The sequence below is a fragment of the Pristiophorus japonicus genome, chromosome 4 (genome assembly GCF_044704955.1).
Source record: "Pristiophorus japonicus isolate sPriJap1 chromosome 4, sPriJap1.hap1, whole genome shotgun sequence".
Taxonomy (NCBI): Eukaryota; Metazoa; Chordata; class Chondrichthyes; family Pristiophoridae; genus Pristiophorus; species Pristiophorus japonicus.
The window spans coordinates 211,318,336-211,345,482 of record NC_091980.1 but is presented as its reverse complement, the minus strand read 5'-3'; the positions used below and the strand labels follow the sequence as shown (position 1 = coordinate 211,345,482).

Below are 27,147 nucleotides of genomic sequence, written 5' to 3'. Positions count from 1 at the left end.
GTATAATTAATCAAAATATATCATTGCATTTACTGGAATGAGTGGTCTTACTATGATTAAAATAATACAAGGTTCTTCTTACTCCTTGTACAAGAGGTTTGTCACTTTTATCAAGAAAGTGCTTCTTCACAATAGTCATTTTTATACAACAGTCAAAAATGCATATGTTTCTAGGTAAAAAGGTTTTAAAATATATCTTTACATAAAAGGGTACTAGATGGTGAAGGATCATAAAGCCATAGAGTGGAATCTCTAATATGTTTGATAATTTACTTAGCTAAGTTCTATCAATATGAGCTGTCGGCAGCTTATGCCTTACCAGATGGGTTTCCAGGTAAAGCTTCAGGCTGTATGTATCAGCTTTCGGAGGTGTCCAGTTTTCTGTTGTTTCCATGGCTTCAAACAACCAACGAATCAATTCATCGAGCTTATTTACAAAGCCCTGGAGGAAAAGGAGAGTAAGTTAAGAAGTTACCATAGTTATTAAGCTGAACTAAACTTTAGCTTTTGCAGAGAGCAATGATTACAAGGGTGCTGACTGAATAATCATTCAGCATTTATTGGTGATATCATACAGCAAACTATTCCCCTTTAGTTTCCCTTTCTGTGATTAGAGAACTCATCACACATGCCTTTTATGTGATGTAAGTGATAAAACCTTTTGAAAAGTTATGGCATCAAGGAGAAAATAGAAACAAAACAAGTCACTTTGGTGACTGAATAAGTTATAAAGTAGTCCAATGTTAAGCACAATATTAAACGTTTCCATCACTACTGGAAACTTTACAAACTATAGTAAATATCTGTAGTATGCAGAGTGCATTCCCCTTAGTGTGATTTATTTCATTGTCCATCGCTGCTCATTATTATCTTGTTCTGATGTCTCAGTTCCTTTAAATAGATTATATTTTTGATCCAATATCCTTAGTTTTTATCATCAACCCCTTTCTATTTTAAACCAGATGAGTTTAATAGACATGTTACATTTGCTGTTATTTTAGTGAAACCAACCAGGTGCAAGTGTCCCCTCAGTGTCAGTTTGGTTCATTTGGCAGCATACTTGTTCTTGAGGCAGAAGGTTGTGTGTTCAAGACCCACTCCTGAACACAATCCCATAGTCTAGGCTGACGTTTCAGTGCAGAGGGCATGCTGCATTTTCAGAGATATGGCCAAACAGGCCAAATAGGGCTGATTTTACCTCCCTCCACCCAGCATAAATGGGCTGATAGTGTCCCAAAAATTTCAAATTTTGGGTAGGTTCTTGAGGTGGTTGGCCAGAGTGCTTGCCTAATTCAGACGAGAAGCAACTTTTAAGATGCAAATCGCGGTCCTATGCCATACAAAGGACTCTGCCCACACATTCTCCACCTGTAGTTAAAATTGGCCCTAAGATGCTCATGGCACTATTCCAAGAAGACCAGGGAGTTCTCATAGTGTCCATGCCAGCTTTGTACTTCAACCAACACCACCAAAAGAGGTTAACTAGTCATTTATCTCACTTGTGTTCATAAAACCTTGGTCTGTGAAAATTACCTGTTCATAAAACCTTGATCTGTGAAAATTACCTGCTATGTTTGCCTAAATGACAACAGTGATTGCACTTCACAAATCATTTTCACAACATTGGTTGTGAAAAGCTTTAATACATTGCAAAGGTCTGGCAAGGTGCTACATCGGTGCAAGTTCTCATCACAACATGTGCTATAATTTGGCCAAGAAGAGACAATGAGTTAGCCTAATACTAAACTTCTCCAATCCTTAGCTGCAACACTACCATTGTGGCCATGTCAGCAAGCTCAGGCTTCATAGATTATACAGCACCGAAACAGGCCGTTCGCCTCAACCAGTCCATGCCAGTATTTGTGCTCCACTCGAACCTCCTTCCATCTTTCCTCATCTAACTCTGTCAGCATAACCCTCTAGTCCCTTCTCCCTCATATGCTTATCTTGCTTCCCCTTAACTGCATCTATACCATTCACCTCAACTACTCTCTGTGATAGCGAGTTCCACATTCTCACCATTCTCTCGGTAAAGACGTTTCTTCTAAACTCTCTATTTGATTCTTGGTGACTATCTTATATTGATGGCCTCTAGTTTTGCGCTTCCCCACAAGTAGACCATTCAGCCCCTCTAGCCTGCTCCGCCTTTCAATAAGATCATGGCTAATCATCGACCTCAACTCCACTTTCCCACCATATCGCTTGATTTCCCCTGTAGTCCAAAAATCTATCTATCTCAGCCTTAAATATATTTAGAGACTCAGCATCCACAGCCATCTGGGGCAAAGAATTCCAAAGATTTACAACTGTCTGAGTGAAGAGATTCCTCTTCATCTTGGTCTTAAATGGCCTTTCTCTTTTCCTGAGACTGTGCCCCCTAGTTCTAGACACTCCAGCCAAGGGAGCCAACCTCTCAGCATCTACCCTGCCAATCCCCTTCAGAATCTTGTATGTTTCAATTATGCTTCATAAGAAGATAAGAATTAGGACAGGTGTAGGCCATTTGGCCCCTTGAACTTGCTCTGCCATTCAATGAGATCATGGCTGATCTTCTATATCAAATCCACTTTCCTGCTCTATCCCCATATCCCTTGATTCCTTTAATATCCATTAAGGGATGTTTGGACTAAAGCTGTAACGAGGTCTGGAGACAAGTGGTCCTGGTGGAACCCAAACTGAACATCGGTGAGCAGGTTATTGATGAGTAATTGCTGCTTGATAGCACTGCTGACAATACCTTCCATCATTTTGCTGATGATTGAGAGTAGACTGATGGGGTGGTAATTGACCGGATTGGATTTGTCTTGCCTTTTGTAGATGCCAGTGTTGTAGCTGTATTGGAACAGTTTAGCTAGAGGAGTGGCTAGTTCTGGAGCACGTCATCAGCATGACAGCCGGGATGTTGTTGGGGCCCATAGCCTTTGCTGTATCCAGTGCGCTCAGCCGTTTCTTGATATCACATGGAATGAATTGAATTGACTGAAGACTGCCTTCTTTGATGGTGGGGACTTCAGGAGGAGGCCGATATGGATCATCCACTCGGCACTTCTGGCTGAAGATGGTTGCAAACGCTTCAGTCTTGTCTTTTGCACTCACGTGCTGGGCTCCGTCATTGTTGAGAATGGGGATATTCATGGAGCCTCCTCCTCCTGTTAGTTATTTAATTGTCCACCATCAGTCACGACTGGATGTGGCAGGACTGCAGAGCTTTGATCTGATCCATTCATTGTAGGATCGCTTAGCTCTGTCTATAGCATGCTGCTTTCGCTGTTTAGCATGCATGTAGTCCCGTGTTGCAACTTTCCTGGGTTGGCACCTCATTTTTAGGTACGCCTGGTGCTGCTCCTGGCTGCTCTTCTGCACTCCTCATTGAACCAGGGCTGGTTCCCTAGTGTGATGGTAATGGTAGAGTGAGGGATATGCCGGGCCATGAGGTTACAGATTGTGGTGGAATACAATTCTGCTGCTACTGATGGCCCACAGTGCCTCATGGATGCCCAGTTATGAGTGGCTAGATCTATTCTGAATATATCCCATTTAGCACAGTGGTAGTGTCACACAACACGATGGAGGGTGTGAAGACAGTATGTTTCTATGTTTCTATGTTTCTAAGACGGGATTTCATCTCCACAAGGACTGTGCGGTGGTCACTGATACCATAGTTGTCATGGACAGATGCATCTGTGACAGGTAGGTTGGTGAGGACGAGGTCAATAGGTTTTTTTCCTCGTGTTGGTTTGCTCACCACCTGCCACAGGCCCAGTCTGGCAGCTATGTCCTTCAGGACTTGGCCAGCTTGGTTGGTCGTGGTGTTACCGAGCTACTCTTGGTGATATACATTGAAGTCCCCCACCCAGAGTACATTCTGCATGTAATTCCAATGTCAGCAAAAACTTTTTAAATGCAGTTTTCATATTTTTATTGTAATTAGTGAATCTTACTTATTTGGCTTTTGCCAGTTCTGCATGCTTTTGGTTGCAACTGCATCAATCTCCCTGAGTGCCCATTCAGGTTAAACCCGCTGGTGGAAAACCTGGCATTCTCTTCGATCCTGAGATACATTTTTAACACCATATCTTGTCAGTCACTAAAACTGCTTTCTTCTTGTGGGCACAATTGCCGACTTACAGCCCTAGCTCAATGCTATGGCTGTTAAAGCTGTCATCCATACCATCACCAGCTCAAGGATTGATTTCTCTCAAGCTTTCCACCTCCACCCTTCACAAACTTCAGCTAATCCAAAATTTGTGGCTGATGTCTTCTCCAACGCAAAGTCCCACATTCCTAACAACCCCATTCTCATCAAACCCCTTTGTTTTCTCATGCCAACACATTGATTTCAGGATTTAAATCCCTCCACATCCTTGTCCCACCCTCAGACTGCATTCACTGTTCTTCTGGCTCTAGTTTGTTACCCAGCCCACCATTGTAGGCTGATCTTTCCTAAACTATTTTGCCTTGATACCCCTCTCCCACTCTTCACAAGCCTGCTATAAAATGTAACCCCTCAATTGTGCCTTCATTCTCCCCCATTCCTCATAAACTCCCTCACTTTCTGCTTGGTATCCATCTCTACCCATTGGAAAGCACCCTGACATTCTATTATATGAGGAGTGATGTATAAATGTTAATTATTGTTATCAATTTTAACAAAACCTAAGATTAAAAGTAGTAAGTGTGTAGCATCGCATGCGACTTGTAATCACAGATTGCTCACCTGCTTGAAAGAGATGCGCCCATGGTGTCATTTCCCCTCCCTCATTAAATGTCACTTTAAGGTTATTTTTTATTATATTCTTTCCTCAGTAAATGTAATTTTTTAAACTTTCCATAAATAGAGAGCTGCAGGATCAACGCTCCTTTCAAAACTTTCAGAATTAGAATTAACCTGAACAATTTTTATTCTGTACATTTCCACTGAATTTAAAGATATATTTTTATTTAATTGGTGAGTGCTGGTGACATCATCAGAGCGTAGAGGTAACTACTGAGCTGAGCAATGCGAGAGCTAAATTATGGTGAGACTCCCTCTTTAATCAAGAGCTTCACCTCCATAATATTTCACTTTGTGCCACGTTGCATAACTATAACATATGCGAAAGCATCTCTTAGTAACTAACTTTCTGGCTCAGTAAGTCTTAATTTGTAGAGGAAATTAAAAAGTGAAATATTCAGAAATCCATGACTTTGGTAAATATGATTAAAATAACAAACACAGCATATGTGTGGATCAGACAATTGGTAAAGATATTTTACTCCAGTGGTATCAAACTCCAGTACTGAGCAGACAGTGAAGATGGGGCTTAAACTATAAAACTTAGGCCGAGTGTCAGCTTCGTTCTGTCCATAGATTATAGTGAGCCATCAGAAAGTATACCTATGGCATTTAGTGCAAAGCTGTAGGAGCTCAGTGATAACTTCATGGTTTGTAGTACAAATAAGATATCTTACTCTCAAGTCTAAATTTTAATTTTGTTTTATATTGGCATTAATACTTATGCAGATGTCAGTGCCACCAAATGAAACGGTCTTTCCTCAGTAAATATATCTGCTGTTCTTTTACTTGGGCACCACTGGAAAGATGATGAGAGAAATGATACAAAAGCTAAATGAAACATTCCCAACAGGCTCTGCAAGGACCCTTTCTTCGCCTGACATCAGTAAAGTCACTGAAATGTACTTTATAATGAGGAGAGGAACGTATTCTCTATCTGATGCCTATAAGAGTCCAGATGAAATTATTTTAGGCTCTCTCGTTCCAAGACCCTCGTAGGCACATTTTTGGGGGATAGAGTGGAGGAGCTTTAGGCTGCATTTAACTGTGCTACACCTGATACAGGAATATCCATCCCCCAGAACTAATATTCTTCAACTTGCTGAGCACAAAATTCACTAAGGAAAATCTTTGAAAAATGCTTCTTAGAGAAGGGCCACACAATGCATATGCAAATAGGGGGCCTAACGCCTGTTTGTAACATTGGGCTGCCCTGAATGCAGACAGCGCTGGGGTCTGCATGCGGCCTAACCAGCAGTTCTTAAAGGGACCACTGCAGGCCACCACCAAAAAGGTAAGTTTAAAAAAATACTTTCCTGAACGTGGAGCTGGGAGGGTCAGGTGTGCCCCTCCGGGCTCCACAGCAATCCTGATGTCTACTGCCGACCTCCGCTCAGCCCCCTTTCTCCTTCCCAGTCATTTCCCTCCAATGATTCAGTGGGTCGAAATTGAAATTCTCTTCGCTGGTGAGCATCCTGGGAATGCCCAGCAGGCATCAGCAGCTCGCCAGCCTCATGCCCAATATTGGGTGAGCCTCAGGCCTATCCCTTCCAGCTCAGGGATCCTTCCCTGCACCCAGTTCAACCAGCCAATTTCTAGACTAATGTATTTTAACATTCATACCCCTTATTTAGTTATTTGTTTCCAAAACATGAGTGCCAGAAAATATAATTATCTCAGAAGTCTAACAATTTATTGCTATTCAAAGATGGATTACAGATGAACTACTACTAATGTCATCAAAGTGAATTGCAGATTTGAGGTCTGCAGTAGTGGTTCATTATTGTTCAACACAGCCCCAGTACAATTCAGGTTTCTCTGCCGACATATTGGAATTCCAGAATCCTATTTTTGCCCATTATTAAGTTAGGAAGGAATGCTCATATTGTACAAGTTACAAAAGAAATTTAGTACTCAACAGCTAGATGGTTCATGTTTTATATTTCAATTGAAGCAATTTATTTTTGATGTGCGTCATAAGCCCCGAATAAAACAATAGCCAATGCTTCTCATCGCATATTGATTCCCTCAATAATAACCCTATCTGTATGTAAAAAGATACAAAACAATGCAATTGTGTGGATGGTGATACAACTGATTCGTGCTTTTAATGCAGGATAAAGAATTACACTTTCATTGTCCTTGAAAGGACAATTATTCTCCAAAGCTCTGGTACATTTTCTTCCAAAATTAAATAATAGCAGAAGCAGCGCCAAGACGAACTGCAAAAAAATTATTAATCAATAAACTGTCAACATAATTGGCAAAGGCATCTTATAAATAATGAAGACAACTTGTTGAAACCAAAGTGGTTTTCAAATCATTTTCGCCGTCAACATTTTACAATGAATACAATGGAGCCCGGCACCATCACAGTTTTCAATTCCATGCATTTGGCATATCTATTTGATGAAAGAAAAATCTATGCTGATTCCTGTTATTTAATGAGCAGCAACAAATAAACATATTTATATTATATATAGCTGAATGTCACTGAAAAGATCTGATTTGACATTTCATTCAAACTCACAAAAGTTTTTCTTGGAAAGTACAACGTAACCAGTAGCTCATGCAATTCAGTGCTAATACTACAAGAAGGTTCTTTGTAGCTTTAGTTAAATCCTTTCATAGAATCATAGAAAGATACAGCACAGAAGGAGGCCATTTGGCCCATTGTGCCTGAGCCGACTCTTTGAAAGAGCTATCCAACAAGTCCCACTGCCCCACTCCATTCCCATAGCCCTGCAATTTATTTCCCTTCAAGTATTTATCCAATTCTCTTTTGAATGTTACTATTGAATCTGCTTCCACTTTCTGCTTCCACTTCCCTTTCAGGCAGTGCATTCCAGATCATAACAACTCGCTGTGTAAAAAATATTTCCTCATGTCGCTTCTGGTTCTTTAGCTAATCACCTTAAATCTGTGTCCTCTGGTTCCTGACCCTTCTGCCACTGGAAACAGTTTCTCTTTATTTACTCTATCAAAACCATTCATTATTTTGAACACCTCTATCAAATCTCTTAACCTTCTCTGCTCTAAGGAGAAAAACCCCAGCTACTCCAGTCTCTCCACGTAACTCAAGTATGTCATCCCTGGTACCATCCTAGTCAATCTCTTCTGCACTCTCTGCAAGGCCTTGACATCCTTCCTAAAGTGCGATGCACAGTATTAAACACAATGCTCCAGCTGTGGCTTAACCAGTGTTTTATAAAGGTTTAGCCTAACTTCCTTGCTTTTGTAATCTATTCCTCTATTAATAAAACCAAGGATCCCACAGGATTTTTTAACAGCCTTCTCAATTTGTTCTGTCAACTTCAAAGATTTGTGTACATACACTCCAGGTCCCCCTATTCCTACAGCCCCTTTAAAATTGTACCATTTAATTCCTATTGCCTCTCCTCATTCTTCTTACCAAAAGCTATCACATCAGACTTCTCTGCATTACATTTCATCAGCCATGTGTCTGCCCATTTCACCAATCTGTTTATGTACTCCTGCAGTCTGTTATTATCCACCTCATTGTTTATTACATTTCTGAGGTTCGTATCATCGGTAAACTTTGAAGTTATGCCCTGTATACTCAAGTCCAGGTCATTAATGTATATCCAAAAGAACAATGGTCCCAATACTGACCCCTGCAAAACAACCATTTGCTACTCTCTGCTTTCTGTCCCTTAGTCAATCTTGTATCCATGCTGCCACTGCCGCTTTAATCCCATGGGCTTTTACTTTACTAACAAGTCTATTATGTGGCACTTTGCCAAATGCTATTTGAAAATCTGTATACGCAACATCAACCATGCTACCCTCACCAACCCTCTCTGTTACTTCATCAAAGAACTCAATCAAATTAGTCAGACACGAGTTTGCTGTGCTGACTTTCATTTATTAGCCCATACTTTTCTTAATGCCAATTAATTTTGTCCTTGATTATTGTCTTCAAAAATTTCCCCACCACCGACATTAGGCTAACTGGCCTATAGTTACCGTTATCCTTCTCCTTTTTAACAGGAATATAGTTTTTGCAGTTTCAGTCCTCTGGCATCACCCCCTACCAAGAAGGTTAGGAAGACTGTGGCCAGAGCCTCTGCAATTTCCAACCTAGGATGCATCCCATCCCAACCTGGTGACTTTTCTAATTTGAGGACTGGCAAATATCGCTACTGCCTCCTTCTGTTACATTGGCAGAATACTCTTCTTTAGTGAAGACAGATGCAAAGTACTTATTTAGTACCTCAGCCATGCCCTCTGCCTCCTTAAGATCCCCTTTTTGTTTCCTAATCGGCTGCAACCTACCAGTGACTACTCTTTTACTATTTATATGTTTATAAAAAGCTTTTGGTTTCCCTTTTATGTTAGCCTCTAATCTATTCTCGTACTTTTTCTTTGCCCCTCTTATTCCCTTTTTAAGATCTCCTCTGTACTTTCTGTATTCAGCTTGGTTCTCTACTGCATTATGAACCTGACCTTAAAAACATTGCCTGTGAAGTGCTTTGCAATGTCCTGAGGACATGAAAGACACTTTCTGAAAATATGTCTTTCCTTCTTTTTTCTACAATAAACAAAATTAAATTCTTAATATGGTCACTTTTTTTCTAGTAGAGAGCCAAACAATCAATTTGAAGACTTTTAATTAAATTTGACAGCTGTGTAATTTATCCCAATTACTCATCTTACTAATTTCACTTTTCCAAGATAATTAAAAATCCATGACATACACTTGGAATTCAAGTGAATTTCCTTGGGATTTTCCCCGCTCCACCGCCATTAACTTTGGCGAAAGTTCAGTGGAAGCCCCGTTTACGTGGAAGAGTGGGACTAGCCCCAAAGAAATCCACCCCCAAAATCTCCAGTCCATATCACTGTTGAATCTCTAAACTTTTGTGCAGGGACTGTATCAATGCTCTATGCGACACATTATTAAAATAGTTTAAACTATCTGCATTCAAGTAATGGCACAGACACATCTTTCAGAGAAATTCTGGTTGGTTTAATTAGGATCATTATCTCTGTGAAATATGAAACCTGACATTTTAATTACTGTTCCAATGACACTAACATATGAACTGAGTGATGTTTCAAAAGCATTCAGCTGCCAATAAAAATGTAAAGGCATCAAACTTTTCCTTGTGAGTAGCAGAATGGCTGATTTTGTTTTCTTTATGCCTACTTGCATTTCAATTGATGCATTCTTCAGCAACTTCCTAGTGTATAAGCAGACAGAATATGGAGCTCTAGAAAATATAATGGTTTTATTTGTGCAATAAAAGTTTTAATTAATCCCTCACACAAACAGCTGATGGCTATGAGCACTCCTTAGAGAGTAACAAACAGTATCAGTGGGACAATTTATTCGATATAGAAATAGAATAACAATATGGCACAACATGCAGAATCCAACATTTGCAGCAAATGTGTTTCTGAAACATATTTACTTCTCCAAAAGATGATTTAACATCAATATGGTACATCGATAGAGCTCCGATTTTATTTTTATTATATTTATAGCTTTATTTAGTGGCTATTGTTATATTGGTAGTTGGAGGTAAATATTCTGGTTCCTCAAACCAGCAGTCCAACACTTATTAGATTTTCTCAGTCCAGAAATATCCTGTTTCCAATTAGTTTCAAGATCTTTAGCAGCTGTGTTATTGGTTACCATTTGCCTTAACCCTAATGTGGAGAAATTACCCCCTCAATGTCCTCTTCCATAATGATAAATCACCATACAATATCAGGCATATGGTATCCTGGATACAATAATATGCGGAGAGCATACTTGGTGAAAAGGAAAGATTAGTGTTTGTGGTCATGTGAAATGACTTAAGTATTTTGAGACAAAATAGCAATGGAAAGTACAATTAGGGAAAAGAACCTGTGAGCACGCGGGACGAAATTGCCCTCCGCCCCAAATGAGGCGCTAATTCGAATTAAGTGATGATTCTCCTCACGAATCGATGGGGTGGGGAATCGATCGAAATTGCCCTTGTTTTAAAAAAAATTGTTGGGGCAGTGTTTGGGGCAGAAATGCGTCAGGAGCGGGGCGGAAGGCGGGCAGTGTCATCAGCGCCGCGCTGAGCATGTCAATGCGATGCTGATGACGTCAGCGCGACACAGACGTGCCGCGTCGCGTTGATGCGTAGCAATGTCCCTCCCCTTCAGTTAATGGGGATGGCAACTACGAGTTCTACAGCCACTTTATAGTGGTGCCCACTAGGCCACCAGGGAGGGCTTCGACCAGGCATGTCTTGCACAAAGCTGGAGTGCTGTGTGTGAGATCATGGATGCCCCTTCCCTGGCTTGTTGTGCAATTTCTGTCAGTGTATTTTTCCCATTTTTTAAGGTTAGGAAGGGAATTCAGCTTTAAGAACTGAATATTCACATTTGGGACTTAAATGCATTGTTTCAGTTTATTTTAATTTGTATTGCTACAGTGTGCATGGCCCCTTTAATTCTCAGGCCTCTTCATTGTCCATAATTCGTTGTGAACTGCACAGCCTCGCTTCCAGAGGCTGTGCGAGGCTCGACCGTCGCACTTGTGCACAAACTTCGGGTTGGATGTCTCCAGCAACACCACCAGGACAGCGTTGCATGGCAGGTAAGCGCTGCGCCAACAATCTCCATCTCCCCCAGGTGAATTTTGCTCCGTTGGTGTTGCGGCCATTATCTCCAGTTGCCGGAGATACTGGCAACTTTACTGGCTAACACAAATTTCTCCCCCTATCTTTCTTTTCTCCCTCTTTGCCACACATCTTGCTTCTTGCGGTCCCCTCAATGGTCATTGCAGCTGAGCCCCCATTGCAGGAGGCTGTGAAACCATTAATATCATCTCTCTGAGATGCTCATACTGACGCCATGTACACTCTGGGTTGAACTATCTCCTTTGTATTCAACAGGCTGGGAGAGAAAATGCACAGGGGCTTCACTGGGATCATGAATCTCCTCTGTCACAAACCAGTTGAATCGCTAAGCTGCAGCACTGTAATAGTGACAGTTTCACAATTACAACTTCTAAATCCTTGTGGCCCCCGATCCAATACCCACCCTGGTACCAGAAGGCAAGCTGGGCCACACTGTATGAGCATATGCTGAGTTGTTGCAGCCTCAAGCAGGGCACTCTTAGGCCCAAGCTCCTAGAGGTCACTACCCACAAGCATCTCATGACCCCTTGAATGAGCCACGGCAGCCTTCCTCCTCCCTCATTGCAGCCACTAGGGGAGCACCATAGAAGTTCCAGAGTAGGTAAAAGAACACTTCAGATAGACACTCAGGGATCACACTGGAGGGACAAATAGTTTGTAGTCCTTTCTATAAGCCAGTAAAAACCACTATACCGTTTGAAATTTCTATATGCAAAGAGTGTTGTCTGTAGTAACTGTTGAACCTGCAATGTTAGTTGACATGAATACCAATTTTGGTATCTGGGCAGATGCTGTTGATTGTAGGGTGGAAGGACTGGGACAGATGTTGGACACAACTCTTAATGCAGAGGAACACAGATTGTTCAGCTGATATTCTTTTCAATGAGCTGCTGATGAACAGCTCCGGCTGCAAACAACTCTTGAGCAGCTCAAGGAGGTGTGCCGTTTTTTACAAAGGCCGGAAACTTGGGCCCTTAATGCTGTTATTTCACCTTTACACCATCTGCTCACAGAAGGAAGAGGAAGACGAGGAAGACGCAGAAGAGGAGGAAGCAGAAGGAAGGATGCAACCCAGACAGACCCTTTATGGCCGGGATATTCGTGATGGAATCATCCACCTGCGGTACCAGTGACCACAACCCCAATTCCCCTTTCAACATTTGTCCCTCCCCTCTGTAACTGACCATCACAGCATCCTCTTGGCCACAATGCTAAAATAAAAGCCACCACAAAGCAAACTGTCCAATCTAACTTTGTACATTTATCCATCTAATATAACATCAAGAAATCAACTCATCGCCCTTAAGCATTCTCTTAGTGAATATCTTGTGTGTGCCTTTGTCTATCCTGGTGATCTCACGCACTGCTACACCAGTGGCTGCAGTATGGTTGGTGGAAGGCTGCTGACTTTCAGTGGGGGACACTGCAAATGCCCTTGCTGGACAACCTTGAGGAGCTGATGGTTGCGAGTGTGAAATCGAGTGACTGTGTTTCTTTTTTTTCTTCTTCACTCTCCTCCCCCTCTTCTTGGTCAACCACTGGCTGGTTAGACTGAATTTCTTGGGTGTGTGAAATGTGGAAGGCACAAGGGTGGAGTTGAGGATGGGAAAGCAAGAGGTGCATGTTAGAAGGAGGGTAACATATGAGGATACCAGCATCTTGTATCTTTTCAGCCCTGCCTCTGGCCAAAGGTTCATCCATGCCAAGAATGGCCAGCACCATCTCCTGAAAAGGGGAGAGGTGAGACTAGGAATGGGAGGTGTGACTCATGATTGGTACAGATTGTTGGTTAGGTGAGTGATTGGTAGGGGCCGGGGGGGGGGGGGGGGGGGAGTCATGCACTGAGCAGTGTGTGAGGCTAGTGATGCAGTTGGTAGGAGATGGAATTTGAAGATGCATTCACTGACCTTGACCATTGGTCTCAGGTCATGAAGCTTCTTTGGGCTCTGGAGCCAGGTGGTGGGGGTGACACTGCTGGCAGGGATGGCCTCAGTACTCTGGCCCCACATCATTCTTTCTGGAGGGCCTCCTGGCCCCTGTGGGTAAAGGACCTCTCTTGCAGTGTTGACCCCTTGCACAAAGCTGGACTGCTGCATGCGAGACCCTGGGTGCCCCTTCCCTGGCTTGCTAAGCCATTTATGTTAGTGCTGAAGCACTTTTCTCAATTGTTAAGGTGTCAAAGACTATTAAGCTTTAAGAGCTGAAAGCTGCCATTTGGGATTTTATTTTCCAAATGTTAATTTTAAAAAAAAATTCAGTAGAGCTGTAAGGGCTAAGAACTGAATTTTTATTTACTTCATTTTTATTTTTTCAGTTCAGAAGCCATTGCCCTTTCAAGCGAATAACAATCCCTTTTAATATCCCACAATGTCGAGCAAAATTATGGCCTCGTTTCCAGAGGCTGTTGGAAGATGCAACGCCGCTTCTGAACGCCATGTTCAAGACAGATGCTGGGACTAACGCCATCAGGAGGGCATTACATGGTCAGTTTAGTGCTGGGCTCATAAGCTTTAGTCCCGAGCGCAAATTTTTCATTCCTACCGGCACCACCATTTTCGGCGGCCGTTAACCCGCGGCCACGGTGACACTGGCAACTTTTGTGTTGCACTCGAATTTCTACGCCAATGTTCCTCAGAAAATTAGATCAGTTGTAAAAATGGTGGTAAGTGGACAGGAGGAATGCTGGTGTTTTACTGTCTGCAGTAAGGAGATGAAAATCATTCACAATGCGTGATGGGGATACAGAGAGAAAGATAAAGTGGGAGATAAATAGTAAAACAGAAAAAATTATAAAATGGAACAGTTGCAGGAAAAAAGAAAATTGTTTGAAAATATTTTTCTATGGACAATGTCACGGAAGAAATAAAAACAGAAAATGCTTGAAATACTTAGCAGGTCAGGCAGCATCTGTGGAAAGAAACAGAGTTAACATTTCAGGTCGATGACCTTTCGTCAAAACTGGGTGACACAGACGATCCTCGTATTAGTATAACAGATATGAAGAGCGAGATAAACAACATCTTCCATTTATATAGGGCCGCTAATGTAGAAAAAACATCCGAAGGTGCTTCGCAGAGGTGTGAGGCATATGAGCGCCAAGCCAACGAAGAGATTAGGAAGGAGGAACCAAATGCTTAGCTGAAGAAGGTTTAAGGGAGGAGAGGGCGGTGGAAATACAAATGGATTTAGAGAGGAAGTTCTAAAGTGTGGGACCTAGGTGGCTGAAGGTACGGCTGCCATTGGTGGAGCAAAGAGCAGAAGGATGTACATGCAGCTACAGTGAGAGGAATGCAGAGTTTGGGAGGGTAGTATTATAGGTTACAGAGATAGGGAGGGCAAGGCCACATGGAAGGATTTAAAGACAAAGACAAGAATTTTAGATTTGAGGAACTGGGGGACCAGAAGGCAATGATGGGCAAATGGGCTAGGATACAGACACCAAGGTTTTTGGATGAGCTGGGATTTATACAGAGGAGAAGATAGGAAGCCAGCAAGAAGAATTTTGGGGTAACGTAGTGTGGAGGTGACAAAGGCACAAATTAGTGTTTCAGTGGAAGATGGACTGAGATTGGGCCAGAGGCAGGTGACATTACAGTGGTGGATGTTGTAGAGAGGATATGAAATTGAGAACTCAGCTCGGGGCTGAACACGACGCTGATATTGTGAACAGTCTGAATCAGCCTGAGACAATGACTGGAGAGGGGAATGGAATGAGTGACAAGAGAGCAGAGTTGATAGCTGGGACTAGAGACGATGGCTTCAATCATCCCGATGTTTATCTGGAGTAAGTCAAAACTGGATGGCAGACAGCAGAGAAGCGGATGTGGATTCAAGAGAGGTGGTGAAGAGGTAGAGCTGGGTGCTGCAGAAACTGATCTCATGTCTGCGGATAATGTTGCCAAATGGGAACATGTAAATGAGGAAGAGGAGGGATCCAAGGATGAATTCTTGGGGAACTCCTGCGCCTGCAGTAACAGTACAGGAGCAGGAAGCAAAGCCATTGTTGTAGATACTCGGACTACAATCAGACAGGTACGAATGAATTCAAGTGAGGTCAGTCCTATGAAGTTAGAAAATGGAGAAGAAGCATTGCAGGAGGAAGGCATGATCAATCATGCCAAAGGCTACAGAGAGGTTCAGGACGACCAAGAGGGTTAACGCAATGTGATCACAATCTCAGGTTAGGGCTGTTCTTGTGCTGTGGGCATTTATATGCTGCCCCTTGGCGATATTATCCAAAAACAGGGAGTCAGTTTCCACATGTACGCTGACGACACCCAACTCTACCTCTTCTCTCAACCCCTGCTTGGTATCAAAATTGTCAGACTGCTTGTCCGACATCCAATACTGGATGAGCAGAAATTTTCTCCAATTAAATATTGGGAAGACCGAAGCCATTATCTTTGGTCCCCGCTACAAACTGCGTTCCCTAACCACTGACTCCATCCCTCTCCCTAGCATCAATCTGAGGGTGAACAAGACTGTTCGCAACCTAGGTGTCATATTTGACCCTGAAATGAGTTTCCGGCCACATATCCATGGCATAACTAAAACTGGCTTTTTCCACCTCCGTAACATTGCCCGCCTCCACCCATGCCTCAGCTCTTCTGTTGCTGAAACCCTCATTCATGCCTTTATTACCTCTAAATTTGACTATGCCAACTCACTCCTGGCTGGCCTCCCACATTCTACACTATGTAAACTTGAGGTCATCCAAAACTCGCACCAAGTCACGATCACCCATCACCCCTGTGCTTTCTGACTACATTAAACAATGCCTCGATTTCAAAATTCTCATCCTTGTTTAAAAAACACTCCATGGCCTTGCCCCTCCCTATCTCTATAATCTTTTTCAGCCTTAGAACCACACAAGATGTCTGCGCTCCTCAAATTCTGACCTCTTGAACATCCCTCATTATAATTGCTCAACCATCGGTGGCCGTGCCTTCAACTGCTTGGGCCCTAAGCTCTGGAACTCCCTCCCTAAACCTCTCCGCCTCTCTACCTCTTTTTCCTCCTTTAAGACGCTCCTTAAAACCTACCTCTTTAGCCAAGCTTTTGGTCATCTGCCTTAATTTCTTCTTTTGTGCCTCAATGTCAAATTTATCTGTTTTGTCTTGTCGCACTGCTGTGAAGTGCCTTGGGACATTTTACTATGTTAAAGGCGCTATATAAATAAAAGTTGTTGTTGCTGTGGGAGGGAGGAAACCTGATTGGAGGATTCAAACCGGGAGTTGTGGGAGAGATAGGCATAGGGAAGGGAGATGACAAAATGTTCCTGTTAAAGGCTATAACCTTGATTGCAAGATTCAAGTGATGATCATGAAGCAATTTTGCTACAATTTCTAGGGCCCAAGTTTCCACATGATTTGCGCCTGATTTTTAGGAGCAACTGGTGGAGAACAGACTATCTTAGAAATCGCAATTCTCCACATTTTTTTTCTGCAATTCTAGTCAGGTAGAACAGTTCTACTTTGAAACAGAATTTTTTCTTCAAAAGGGGGCGTGTCCGGCCACTGACGCCTGATTTGAAAGTTTCCACAGTGAAAACATACTCCAAACTAAAGTAGAATGGAGCAAGTGAAGATTTTTGTAGAACTGAAAAAACCTGTTCTACACATTAAAATATCAGGCGCAGGTTACAAATTAGGCGTCCAGAACGAGGTGGGAGGGGAGGGGGGGGGAAAGGGAAGTCATTAAATTCTATAATAAATCCTTATTTATACTTATACAAATATTATACAAATAAATCCAACCTGAATAAACATTTATAAGCAAAGAAAAGATTAAATAAACCATCTTCCTACCTGTGTGAAAGTGCTTCAGGCAGGCCCGAGACTTCGGGCAGGGCCCGTCCCCAGCACCAGATTTACAGGTAGGTGGCGTTGGGTTGGGTTGGGTCGGGGAGGTTCGGTTCAGGTCGGGGGGGTGAGAGAGGGAGAGAGAGGGGGAGAGGGAGAGAGAGGGGGGGAGGGAGAGAGAGGGAGGGAGAGGGAGAGAGAGGGAGGGAGAGGGAGGGATGGAGGGAGGGAGGGAGGGGGGGAGGTCAGGTCGGATCCAGTCCGGGAGCGGGAGTCGGGTCGGGTCGGGTCGGGTCGGGGCCAGTGGGGGGGGGGGTCGGGTCGGGTCCAGTGGGGGGGGCGGGGAGCGGGAACAGGAGCGCGGGTCGGGTCGGGTCGGGGGGGGGCGGGGAGCGGGAACAGGAGCACGGGTCGGGTCGGGTCCAGTTGGGGAGGCGGGGAGCGGGAACAGGAGCGCGGGTCGGGTCGGGTCCAGTCGGGGGCGGGGGGGGACGGAGTGGGAACAGGAGCTCGGGTCGGGTCGGGTCCAGTCGGGGAGGGGGGCGGAACGGGAACAGGAGCACGGGTCGGGTCGGGTCCAGTCGGGGGCGGGGAGTGGGTGTCGGGTCTGGTCCGGAGGTAGGGGGGGCGGGGAGCGGGTGTCGGGTCTGGTCTGGAGGCAGGGAGGGGGGTGGGGAGCGGGTGTCGGGTCTGGTCGGGGGGGGGAAGCAGGAGCTGGCCGTGGGAGGAGCCTTATTCACGCAGCCCCAGTGAGGCCATTCGGCCAGGGCTAGGGGCTGCGTGCTTCGGGCCCCTCCCACACAGTTCGGTGCCTGGAGCTACTGCACTTGCGTGCCCACTGTAGCGCGCATGTGCAGAGGTCCCGGCACTGTTTTCAGCGCAGGGACCTGGCTCCGCCCCCCCACAGCTCGTGCTGGCTGCGCCGAGGGCCAGAGGACCTGCAGGGAGGTGGAGAATACGGAGGATTTTTTTAGGCGCACTTTGTGGCGCGACAAACGGGCGTCCAGGTCGGGACTGCGCCGTTCTAGGCGCGTGTGGAAACTTGGGCCCCTAGTGTTGGTCAATCCTATTCTGTATGTGTGTGCTGTATATTCACGCTTCAGTTCAGACAGTTCCTTGCAGGGACTTTATAAGTTCCTTGGCAGACAGCCAAAATCAATATGGTACAGCAGCAGAACAGATGATACTGCAGGTAGCAGTGAGAAGCAAGGATTTGTCTTTGAAAAAGGGAGGGGATTCAATTATTGATTATTCCTGAATCTGAAACACAAAATCTAATAATGATCCCTCCAGCTCGTACAGAACTTCCCAACACTACAGGGAGAAATGGATATACTCAACATTCTCCTCTCATCACATGAACACTGTACAACAATGAACACATGAACCCTTCCTCTCTCCTTTTCCACACACTGAGGAAATGGATAATTTCACCTTCCCTCCACGCACACTATACAAAAACAGATACATGCACATTACCACACGCAATACGAAATCAAGTGCATCTTTCCTTCTCCCCATTCCCTACACAGCAGATGCATCTATCTCCCATGTGCACACAAAAAAAAACTGATACACCCACCCTCTCCCACACACAATTTGATAATTAGCTCCTCAACCCCCTTCCCTCCCCCACAAACACACACTACAAGAAAATCGATACATCCACGTCCCCAGTACTGTACCATATAGGGGAATGGATTGTCTTATATTGTATCCTAAATAAAAATGGATGTATCTACCCACATTGTATTCCATTGGATCTTAATATAGGACTGTAAGCAAAGCAAAATTAAATCTAAATTGTAACTATGAGGGGGAAGGAATTCTCATTTTAAAATGTCTGAGTGAAGGAATGCAGTTCTTTAGTTGTCACGTAGTTCCAGTACAACTTTGGGCAGTTAACGGGGAACTCAGAAGTAAAGGAGGGCTTTATGATTAGAGCTCTAACATTCACTGCTATGGGATGCAAGAACATCAGTTCACTCTCAACTCCCTCCTGAGCCAAACTAAGCAGCGAGGCGCAATTTAGAGGCTGCAGCATTTTCTTGCACAGGTTTGAGGATATTGCGAGGAGACATCCTGCCTGAGTGGTACGTCATGCCCCTTTGCAATTGGCTTTATGGGCATTGGGAAAGGTCTGGGGACAGGTCACATGCCTGCCCATCCTCTTCCTCTTTGCAGCAGCGATGCGGGCTTGAAAAGATATAGGGATAATTTATATTGAAAGATTTATATACTAAAAATCAGAAATAAATAAAACTTTATTTAGAGGAAACTTTAAGTGATTTCTAGTTCTAAGAATTGCAATGAATATTGCTTTTTATCTGTAGGGTCACTGCTCCTAGCATTTATCATCCAACCATTACACTATGTCTGAAAGACACATTGTACTGAAACACAGAAGCATAATGATTGTTTGTGATATCAATATGAAGCAGCCTTTGATAAGATGATTTACTCTTGAAAATATTCTACTTAAATTATTCCTGTAAAGAGTTCATTTCATCAATTCATATAAAATAATCATAAAACTCTACAATCAAATACTTCAAAGCAAATCAACTGAATAATGTCAATTTCAGAAAATATTTATGACTGTCAACAAAATATTTTCTTTTGGTGATAAAATGTGTTTCTCTTTATTCTTTTAAATTTAATGTCATTGATCAGTTTAATGTTAACCTTTGGCCAATATAATCACACGATAGGTTTGGATGAAGAAGGCGTTTTTACCGTCCTCCTTCCAGAATACCAACCTTAATGTCTTTCCATTGCAGCATGTCCCTTAAATAAACCAGTGTCCCGGCCTCAACCTCACTTTTTGGCCACCTGTTACAGTTGTTTGTCACCTTCCGGGTAAAGAAATATGTCCTGACATCTAGCCTGAATTTGTTCCTCACAACCCTGGTATGTTACTTCAATCTATTTTTCAGTCATTCATCATCTCAGTATATGGGCAGCAGAGCAGGATGACATTGGGTTTCATAACACTTGTCTAATAAATATTGACCTGTAAGAAATAGGAGCTTCTGTAATTGGTGCATTTGCCAGCTGAGGCCACACGATGGAGCTGAATAACTCTCGAACCTCACACAAGTGTTTCCTGCAGTGCAGCACTGGAATACGCATATTCCAGCAAGCTGCAGCAAATGTTATACTTAGCAGACTTTACACTACCTCACCTCAAGAGGGCAGAATTTCCATACAAATAAAAAAATGCACCAAAGGATTTCATTGCTCAACAGATGCATAATCAGGAGGCTACCTTTTTTATAAATCTGTTTTATAATATTCATGATATATATAATTTAAAATATTTTAGAAAACCATCATCTTACAAACCAGGAATTAATACTTTAATATATTATTTCCATTACATGATGATAATTGTGTTGATCAAACTACAGTCCGGTGCAGCCAGGTAAGAGAATATTTGTGGCTAAGATAAGGCACAGCAAGGTGCACCTGAGTGATCTGCAGTGAGATATGTGGCCTCAGCTGTGAAAACTATCTGCTATTCCATCTGTTTTCATAAAATGCTTCTATTTTATCATGTCTTTGTCTATCATTCCATCCAAATCTGATAATGAAAGGGTCATGTGGGCATGAAGACCGAACTGGAGAGAGAGAGAGTGGGGACAGCAGTTGCATACTGTTACATATTTACCTAAAGTATGCAGTTGAGGAACATATTATGAAGGTGAGGATTCAACCAAGAGGCACAGCCAAAGGAATTGGGAGTTTTGGGACCTCTCCCAAAAACCTCTGCGATTGTGGAGGACTTTGGACACAATCCAAGGCGTATCAAGTCTATGAGATGTATAGAATTGTGAAGGTCTAGACTCAAAAGGAGCAAGCACTTTGATCTTTTATTTTCACAACTGTCAACACACACACTCAAGTGCATAGTTCTACAGCCTAATTTGGAAGTTTAAAGCCGGATGCTCTTGAAAAATGGCACCCATGCAAACTTGTAATAAATATGAATCAAATACAGAACAGGAGTCTAAGTCCTGTATGAAGTGAGTTTGGGCAGGCGCAACTCACCATACACAAAACTGCTCATAATTTAGCACAAGACTGACAATTTCACTCAGAGAGATTATAAAATGGCTGGTGTAGAAAGTAGAAAACCTCAAGTTGGTAGAATAGGAGTACGCTTCTGAAGATCGGGTAAAGTCACATTGCTGGGCAAAGTATCTGAGAAGTTTAAACACAAATGGAGGCCATTTCAGTTGTCCCATTTTCCTTCTCTTATTCCAGTAGAAGAAGTAGAAGGACCTTTACCCTCTGTGTGACCTGGAAGGGCTTGACATAGACAAATGGCCCAAAATGGAAACATTTCAATTGCCAGCACCAATATTTAATACATTAATGAGTGCATAAAAGTTCACCAAAATTAAAGAAAATATGTCTTTAAAGTCAGAAAGGTAATTTAAATGTCCAAACAATTACAGAATAAGAGTAAATTACCGACTTACCTCGATTTTTTCCCACACATCGCTGTTGTTCTGTTTCTGCTGAATATCTTCCTGCAGCTGTTGAACCAGAGTTGATTTAGGAGGAGCACTATCCAAGGCATTCTTTGGCATCTGTGTTAACCAATTTTGTGGGAATTGGGGTATAGTGTAGTGTTTAGCAGCTGTTTCTGCTATTGATAACTCATCATCTGACAGGATGTCACTGAGTGGACCTGACTCAATGCTGTCATCCAAGGAGGGAGCTATATCACTTGAGGAAGTAGGAGAAATAGTTCCAGTTTCAGGGAGCCATTTTCTGCTCTTCCTTCCATTGGGAATTGATGGGTTTACCTCAGTCACAGAATTTGCTTCTGACAGCTCCCAGTCATCAATGTTCTGAAGTGCTTCACATGTAGGTGTTCGTGCCAACAGCTTCGTCAAATTCTCGAGCTTTAAAGCCAACACTTCAGTTTCCTTCAGGTGAGATGGAAGAGCCAGATACTCATTCGATCCAAACCAAATGTCACCGTTGTCATTTTCAGTGGTTTGACTTCGGCTTGAAATATTCTCTGTCCGTGGTTGCTGTTGTAGCAAAGATACAGTGGGGATAATACTAGGAGAATCTGCCATGGCCACATTATGTGGAGTAGGTAAAGGCAATTGTGCAGGTAATGCTTCATATGAACTTTGGCTGACAAGTGACTTGTTTTTATATTCATTATCAGACTCCAGCTTTTGACACCCTGAAGGTATGATAGTTGTTTCATTACTGTCCTGGCACTGCTCAATCAACATGTGTGAATTAAACAACTCAGAACGATCATTATTATTCTCACCACTTGGGGTTTTAGTATGTGGAGGACAACATGGATGGAAACTCTTTATTGTAAATGTGGTATCCGTTTGCTTCTGACATGGGGAGGACTGTCTGGATGCTAAGGAAATGTCGTTCTGTGTTTTTTGCACAGGAGAACTGATATTTTGTGTCAACGGTTCTCTACAGTCCTGTGTGGGGCTCCTTGTAGACACATTGTTGGATTGCCTGAGATCATGAAGGTCACATGATTTGCTAATAGCCGACGACTTTCTTTGATGTTGGTCATATGTTCTATTTAGGCCTAAAGTTATCTTTTGTAAATTACATTGAGAAGGAGAACTCAGGTATCCATTATTTGTATTACCTGTTTTGTTTAATTCGTCATATGAGTGACTGACAGCAGCATTTGCAGTGCTTGGGTAGGATGAAGCCAAGTCCAGCCAAAGTCTGGACCTGTCTGGATGATCAAAAAGAGAAGGTGTACTTCTGCTCATTTCCGCTTTGTGCGAGAGAATAGAAGATGAAATTCTGCAGCAGCTAACCTCCAGATCATCTTTAGAAATTTCATCTAAATACAAAGCTCTTTTGGGTAAGGAAGGTTGTGTTGGAGACTCCTCGTTATAATTGAAACAATCTTTTATTGGTCTTTTTGGTGTTGAGTTTTCACAGTGGTTACTATTTGCAATACAAGAGTGCGCTTGGACAAGTCTCCTGGGCTCCAAGTCATCAACATTAGTCTCAGAAAATAACCTCTGTTTGGAGCTTTTACCAATTCCATTTTGGGTTCTTGCACATTCTGCAGGAGGAGTTTGAGACAGGGTTGGATGGTTTGTTGATTTAGGTGATGTTTTGGAGTTTGCCGTGCTTTTCTTATCCTGTATCGAAGTCTGGTGATCTGTGAGAGATAGCTGACTTTCATCACTTGTCTTAATTTCCTCCTGCCTAGAAGTGGAATGGTCATTCGCCACAGAAAGTAACCCCACACTGCGAACCAACTCTGGGAAGCCTCTTTCCAGATCAGCAGAGTTCCAATGCCCAAAAGGTTTCGGTTTAGCCCTGGTAGTTGAGCTGGAGGTCATGGTGGCCTCTGAGTCACAGGGCACCTCTTCACTTGGACTGTAGTCAGACAGTTCAAAGGCTGTGATACCACAATCCAAAGAGAAATAGTCTTGAGAACATTTAATGGTCAACTGACCTGCATCATCAACTTCAGTCAGTGAGTCCAGACAGGTCTGCAAAAAGAAAAGGAAAAGTAACCCTTTGTGAAATATACACATTCTGAATTCTATTACCATTATAGTGTGTCTTTTCAATTAATATTTGTGTTACATATCATAAAATAATATCCGCTAAAGCAACACAGCACTAAATGCATGGCACATATATAAATGTGAAGTGAAGGTACAATGCCTTAAACAACACTGTGGACTTCCAGAGAAAATATAAATTGGAATTTTGCCAAACTTAATTTTTGTAAAAGAAGGATGACATTTTGGGGCACTCAGCCTCAGAACTCAAAACTCTGTCTGTATCGTGCAACAGCTGCATCTTCAATTATACCACATCCGCATACAACGTAACATGTTGGAATGTGAGGAAGAATATATTATTCAAAGCGTAAGATGTACTTTTATCACTTCAGTTTCTTTATTACACATAACTGGTGGTTGAGAAAATTACCACGACCATTGAGCAGGTTACAGGTCACAATTTGTTACAGTTTAATGATACTGACTATATCTGGTAGTGCTCCGAATTATCAGTTAGACTTGATGAGGTAGTGTAAACTCAAATTCTCAGGTATCCATGTCGAGCTGCAAGAGGCCAGTGAAGTGTGACAGGCCAGTGTAATGTCCTTACACACTACTATAAATTCACACAAGGCACATTCTGCAGACAAGGTCACTCTGTGACCTGAACCTTTAGTCACAGGATGAAGAAGTGATGACCCTGCGTGGGAACTCCCTTTATATACCTGGATGACCAGGTGAGGAGTGTCTCCCACAAGTTCACCCCCTGTGGTCAAGGTGTGCATTTCTTAGGTGTATACAGTATGCAGTGTTGTTATGAAGGTTACAGTTACATGAAGGTTACATACAGGACATCACCTCCCCTCCCCACCCCCCCAACGTCTTATGGGGTCAAAGATTAAGTATTTCAGGCGGTCGACGCTCTCTCGTGGAGCGCTGCAGTTGGGACACTGGTTGTTGAACCTTGGCATGCGTCTCTGTCACCTGTGGTGATTCCGGCTTGTCCGGGCTGGCCGCAGGGACTGTGCATGCTGCTGAATATTCTTGTTGCTCGTTCACTGGCGGTGGTGTGGGCAACATCTCATGATCTTCCTCAGCTTCCTCAGTGTCCATGCTGAACCTTTTTTTTACTTGGTCCACATGCTTGCGGCATATCTGTCCATTGTTAAGTCTGACCTCTATGACCCTATTCCCCTCTTTGCCAATTAAAGTACCCTCAAGCCACTTGGGCCCCAAAGCGTGATTAAGAACAAATACAGGGTCATCGATTTCTATACATCTCCCCTTTGAGTTACGGTCATGGCACTCATTTTGGAACTGGCGCTTGCCCTCAACAATGTCTGACAGGGCAGGATGAATGAGGAACAGCCGAGTTTTAAGTGTACGTTTCATGAGTAGTTCCGCGGGCGGGACTCCCGTGAGCGAATGCGGTCGGGACGTATAGGCCAGCAGGAGGCGCGATAGGCAGCATTGAAGGGAGGGTCCTTGAATCCGGAGCATGTCCTGTTTTATGATTTGGACCGCATGTTCCGCCTGGCCATTGGAAGCCGGCTTGAATGGTGCCGTCCTGACATGTTTGATGCCATTACCCGACATGAACTCCCGGAATTCATAGCTAATGAAACACGGGCCGTTGTCGCTAACCAGGATGTCCGGCAAGCCGTGGGTCGCAAAGACCGCACGCAGACTCTCCACAGTGGTGGATGTCGTGCACGAATTCAATATGATGCACTCGATCCATTTCGAGTACGCATCAACAACAATGAGGAACATTTTTCCCATGAACGGGCCTGCGTAGTCTACGTGAATACATGACCATGGCCTGGTGGGCCAGGGCCACAGCTGAGTGGGGCCTCCCTGGGGGCATTGCCCAGCTGGGCACACGTCGTGCACCTGCGAACGCAGTGTTCCAGGTCTGAGTCAATTCCCGGCCACCATACATGTGACCAGGCAATGGCCTTCATTAGCACGATGCCTGGGTGCTCGCTGTGGAGTTCCCTGATGAATGCTTCCCTTCCCTTCAGGGCATGACTACCCGGCTGCCCCATAGTAGGCAGTCGGCTTGGATGGAGAGCTCATCCATCCGTCTGTGAAATGGTCTGACCTCCTCGGGGCATGCTCTGTGTGCGGGCGCCCAATCCCCAGTCAGGCCACATTTCTTAATCAAGGATAGGAGGGGATCTCTGTTGATCCAGATTTTGATCTGGCGGGCTGTGATGGGGGAGCCCACGCTGTCAAAGGCATCAACGGCCATGACCATCTCAGCGCTTTGCTCCACTGCCCCCTCAGTGGTGGCCAGTGGAAGCCTGTTGAGCGCGTCGGCGCAATTTTCGGTGCCTGGCCGGTGCTGTATGATGTAGTCATATGCAGCCAACGTGAGAGCCCATCGCTGTATGCGAGCTGACGCATTGGCATTGACAGCTTTGCTGTCTGACAACAGGGATGTTAACGGCTTGTGATCCGTTTCTAACTCGAACCTTCTGTCAAAAAGGTACTGGTGCATCTTTTTCACCCCGTAGACACATGCGAGTGCTTCCTTTTCAACCATTCCATATCCCTGTTCTGCTTGGGAGAGCGACCTGGAGGCATAAGCCACAGGTTGGAGTTGGCCCTCAGCATTTCTGCTGCAACACGCACCCAACCCCATAGGATGATGCATCACATGTCAAAACCAATTTCTTACAGGGGTTGTACAGAGTCAACAGCTTATTAGAACAAAGCAGGTTCCGCGCCCGATTGAAAGCCTGTTCCTGACAGTCCCCCCAAAACCAATCGCAACCCTTACACAGGAGCACATGTAGCGGCTCCAACAATGTGCATAAGTTTGGCAGAAAGTTCCCGAAACAGTTCACGAATCCCAGAACTGCACGGAACTCCGATGTGTTGCGGGCCTGGGTGCACGACAAATCGCCTCCGTTTTGGATTCGGTAGGCTGGATCCCGTCTGCAGCAACCCTCCTGCCCAAAAACTCGACCTCTAGGGCCAAAAACACACACTTGGACTTCTTTAGTCGCAGGCCTACCCGGTCCAGTCGACATAGCACCTCCTCCAGGTTGTGGAGGTGTTCCTCGGTGTCTCAACCCGTGATAAGGATGTTGTCCTGAAATACGATTGTTCCAAGGTTGGATTTGAGCAAGCTTTCCATGTTCCTTTGAAAGATAGTGGCCGCTGATCGAATGCCAAACCTGTTGTAGACAAACAGCCCCTTGTGCGTGGTGATGGTGTCAGTAGCCTGGATTCTTCGGCCAGTTCCTGGGTCATATAGGGTGAAGTGAGGTCCAACTTGGTGAACAGCTTGCTGCCTGCCAGCGTGGCAAAAAGATCCTCCACTCTCGGAAGCGGGTATTGGTCTTGTACTGACACTCGGTTGATAGTGGCCTTGTAGTCGCCATAGATCCTGA

The 27,147-nt window shown here is 43.8% G+C and overlaps 1 protein-coding gene across 3 annotated transcripts in view; it reads right to left on the bottom strand.

The window, feature by feature from the left end:
* akap6 (A kinase (PRKA) anchor protein 6) overlaps positions 1–27,147 on the bottom strand; it is a 589,551-nt gene that overhangs the window by 314,207 nt on the left and 248,197 nt on the right. For all 3 annotated transcript variants that reach the window (XM_070879057.1, XM_070879059.1, XM_070879058.1), the window contains 2 exons: positions 21,701–23,728; positions 320–442 (listed from right to left, as the gene is read on the bottom strand). In XM_070879057.1, the coding sequence (XP_070735158.1) occupies positions 320–442; positions 21,701–23,728 (2,151 nt within the window). The remainder of the gene's footprint in view (positions 1–319; positions 443–21,700; positions 23,729–27,147) is intronic.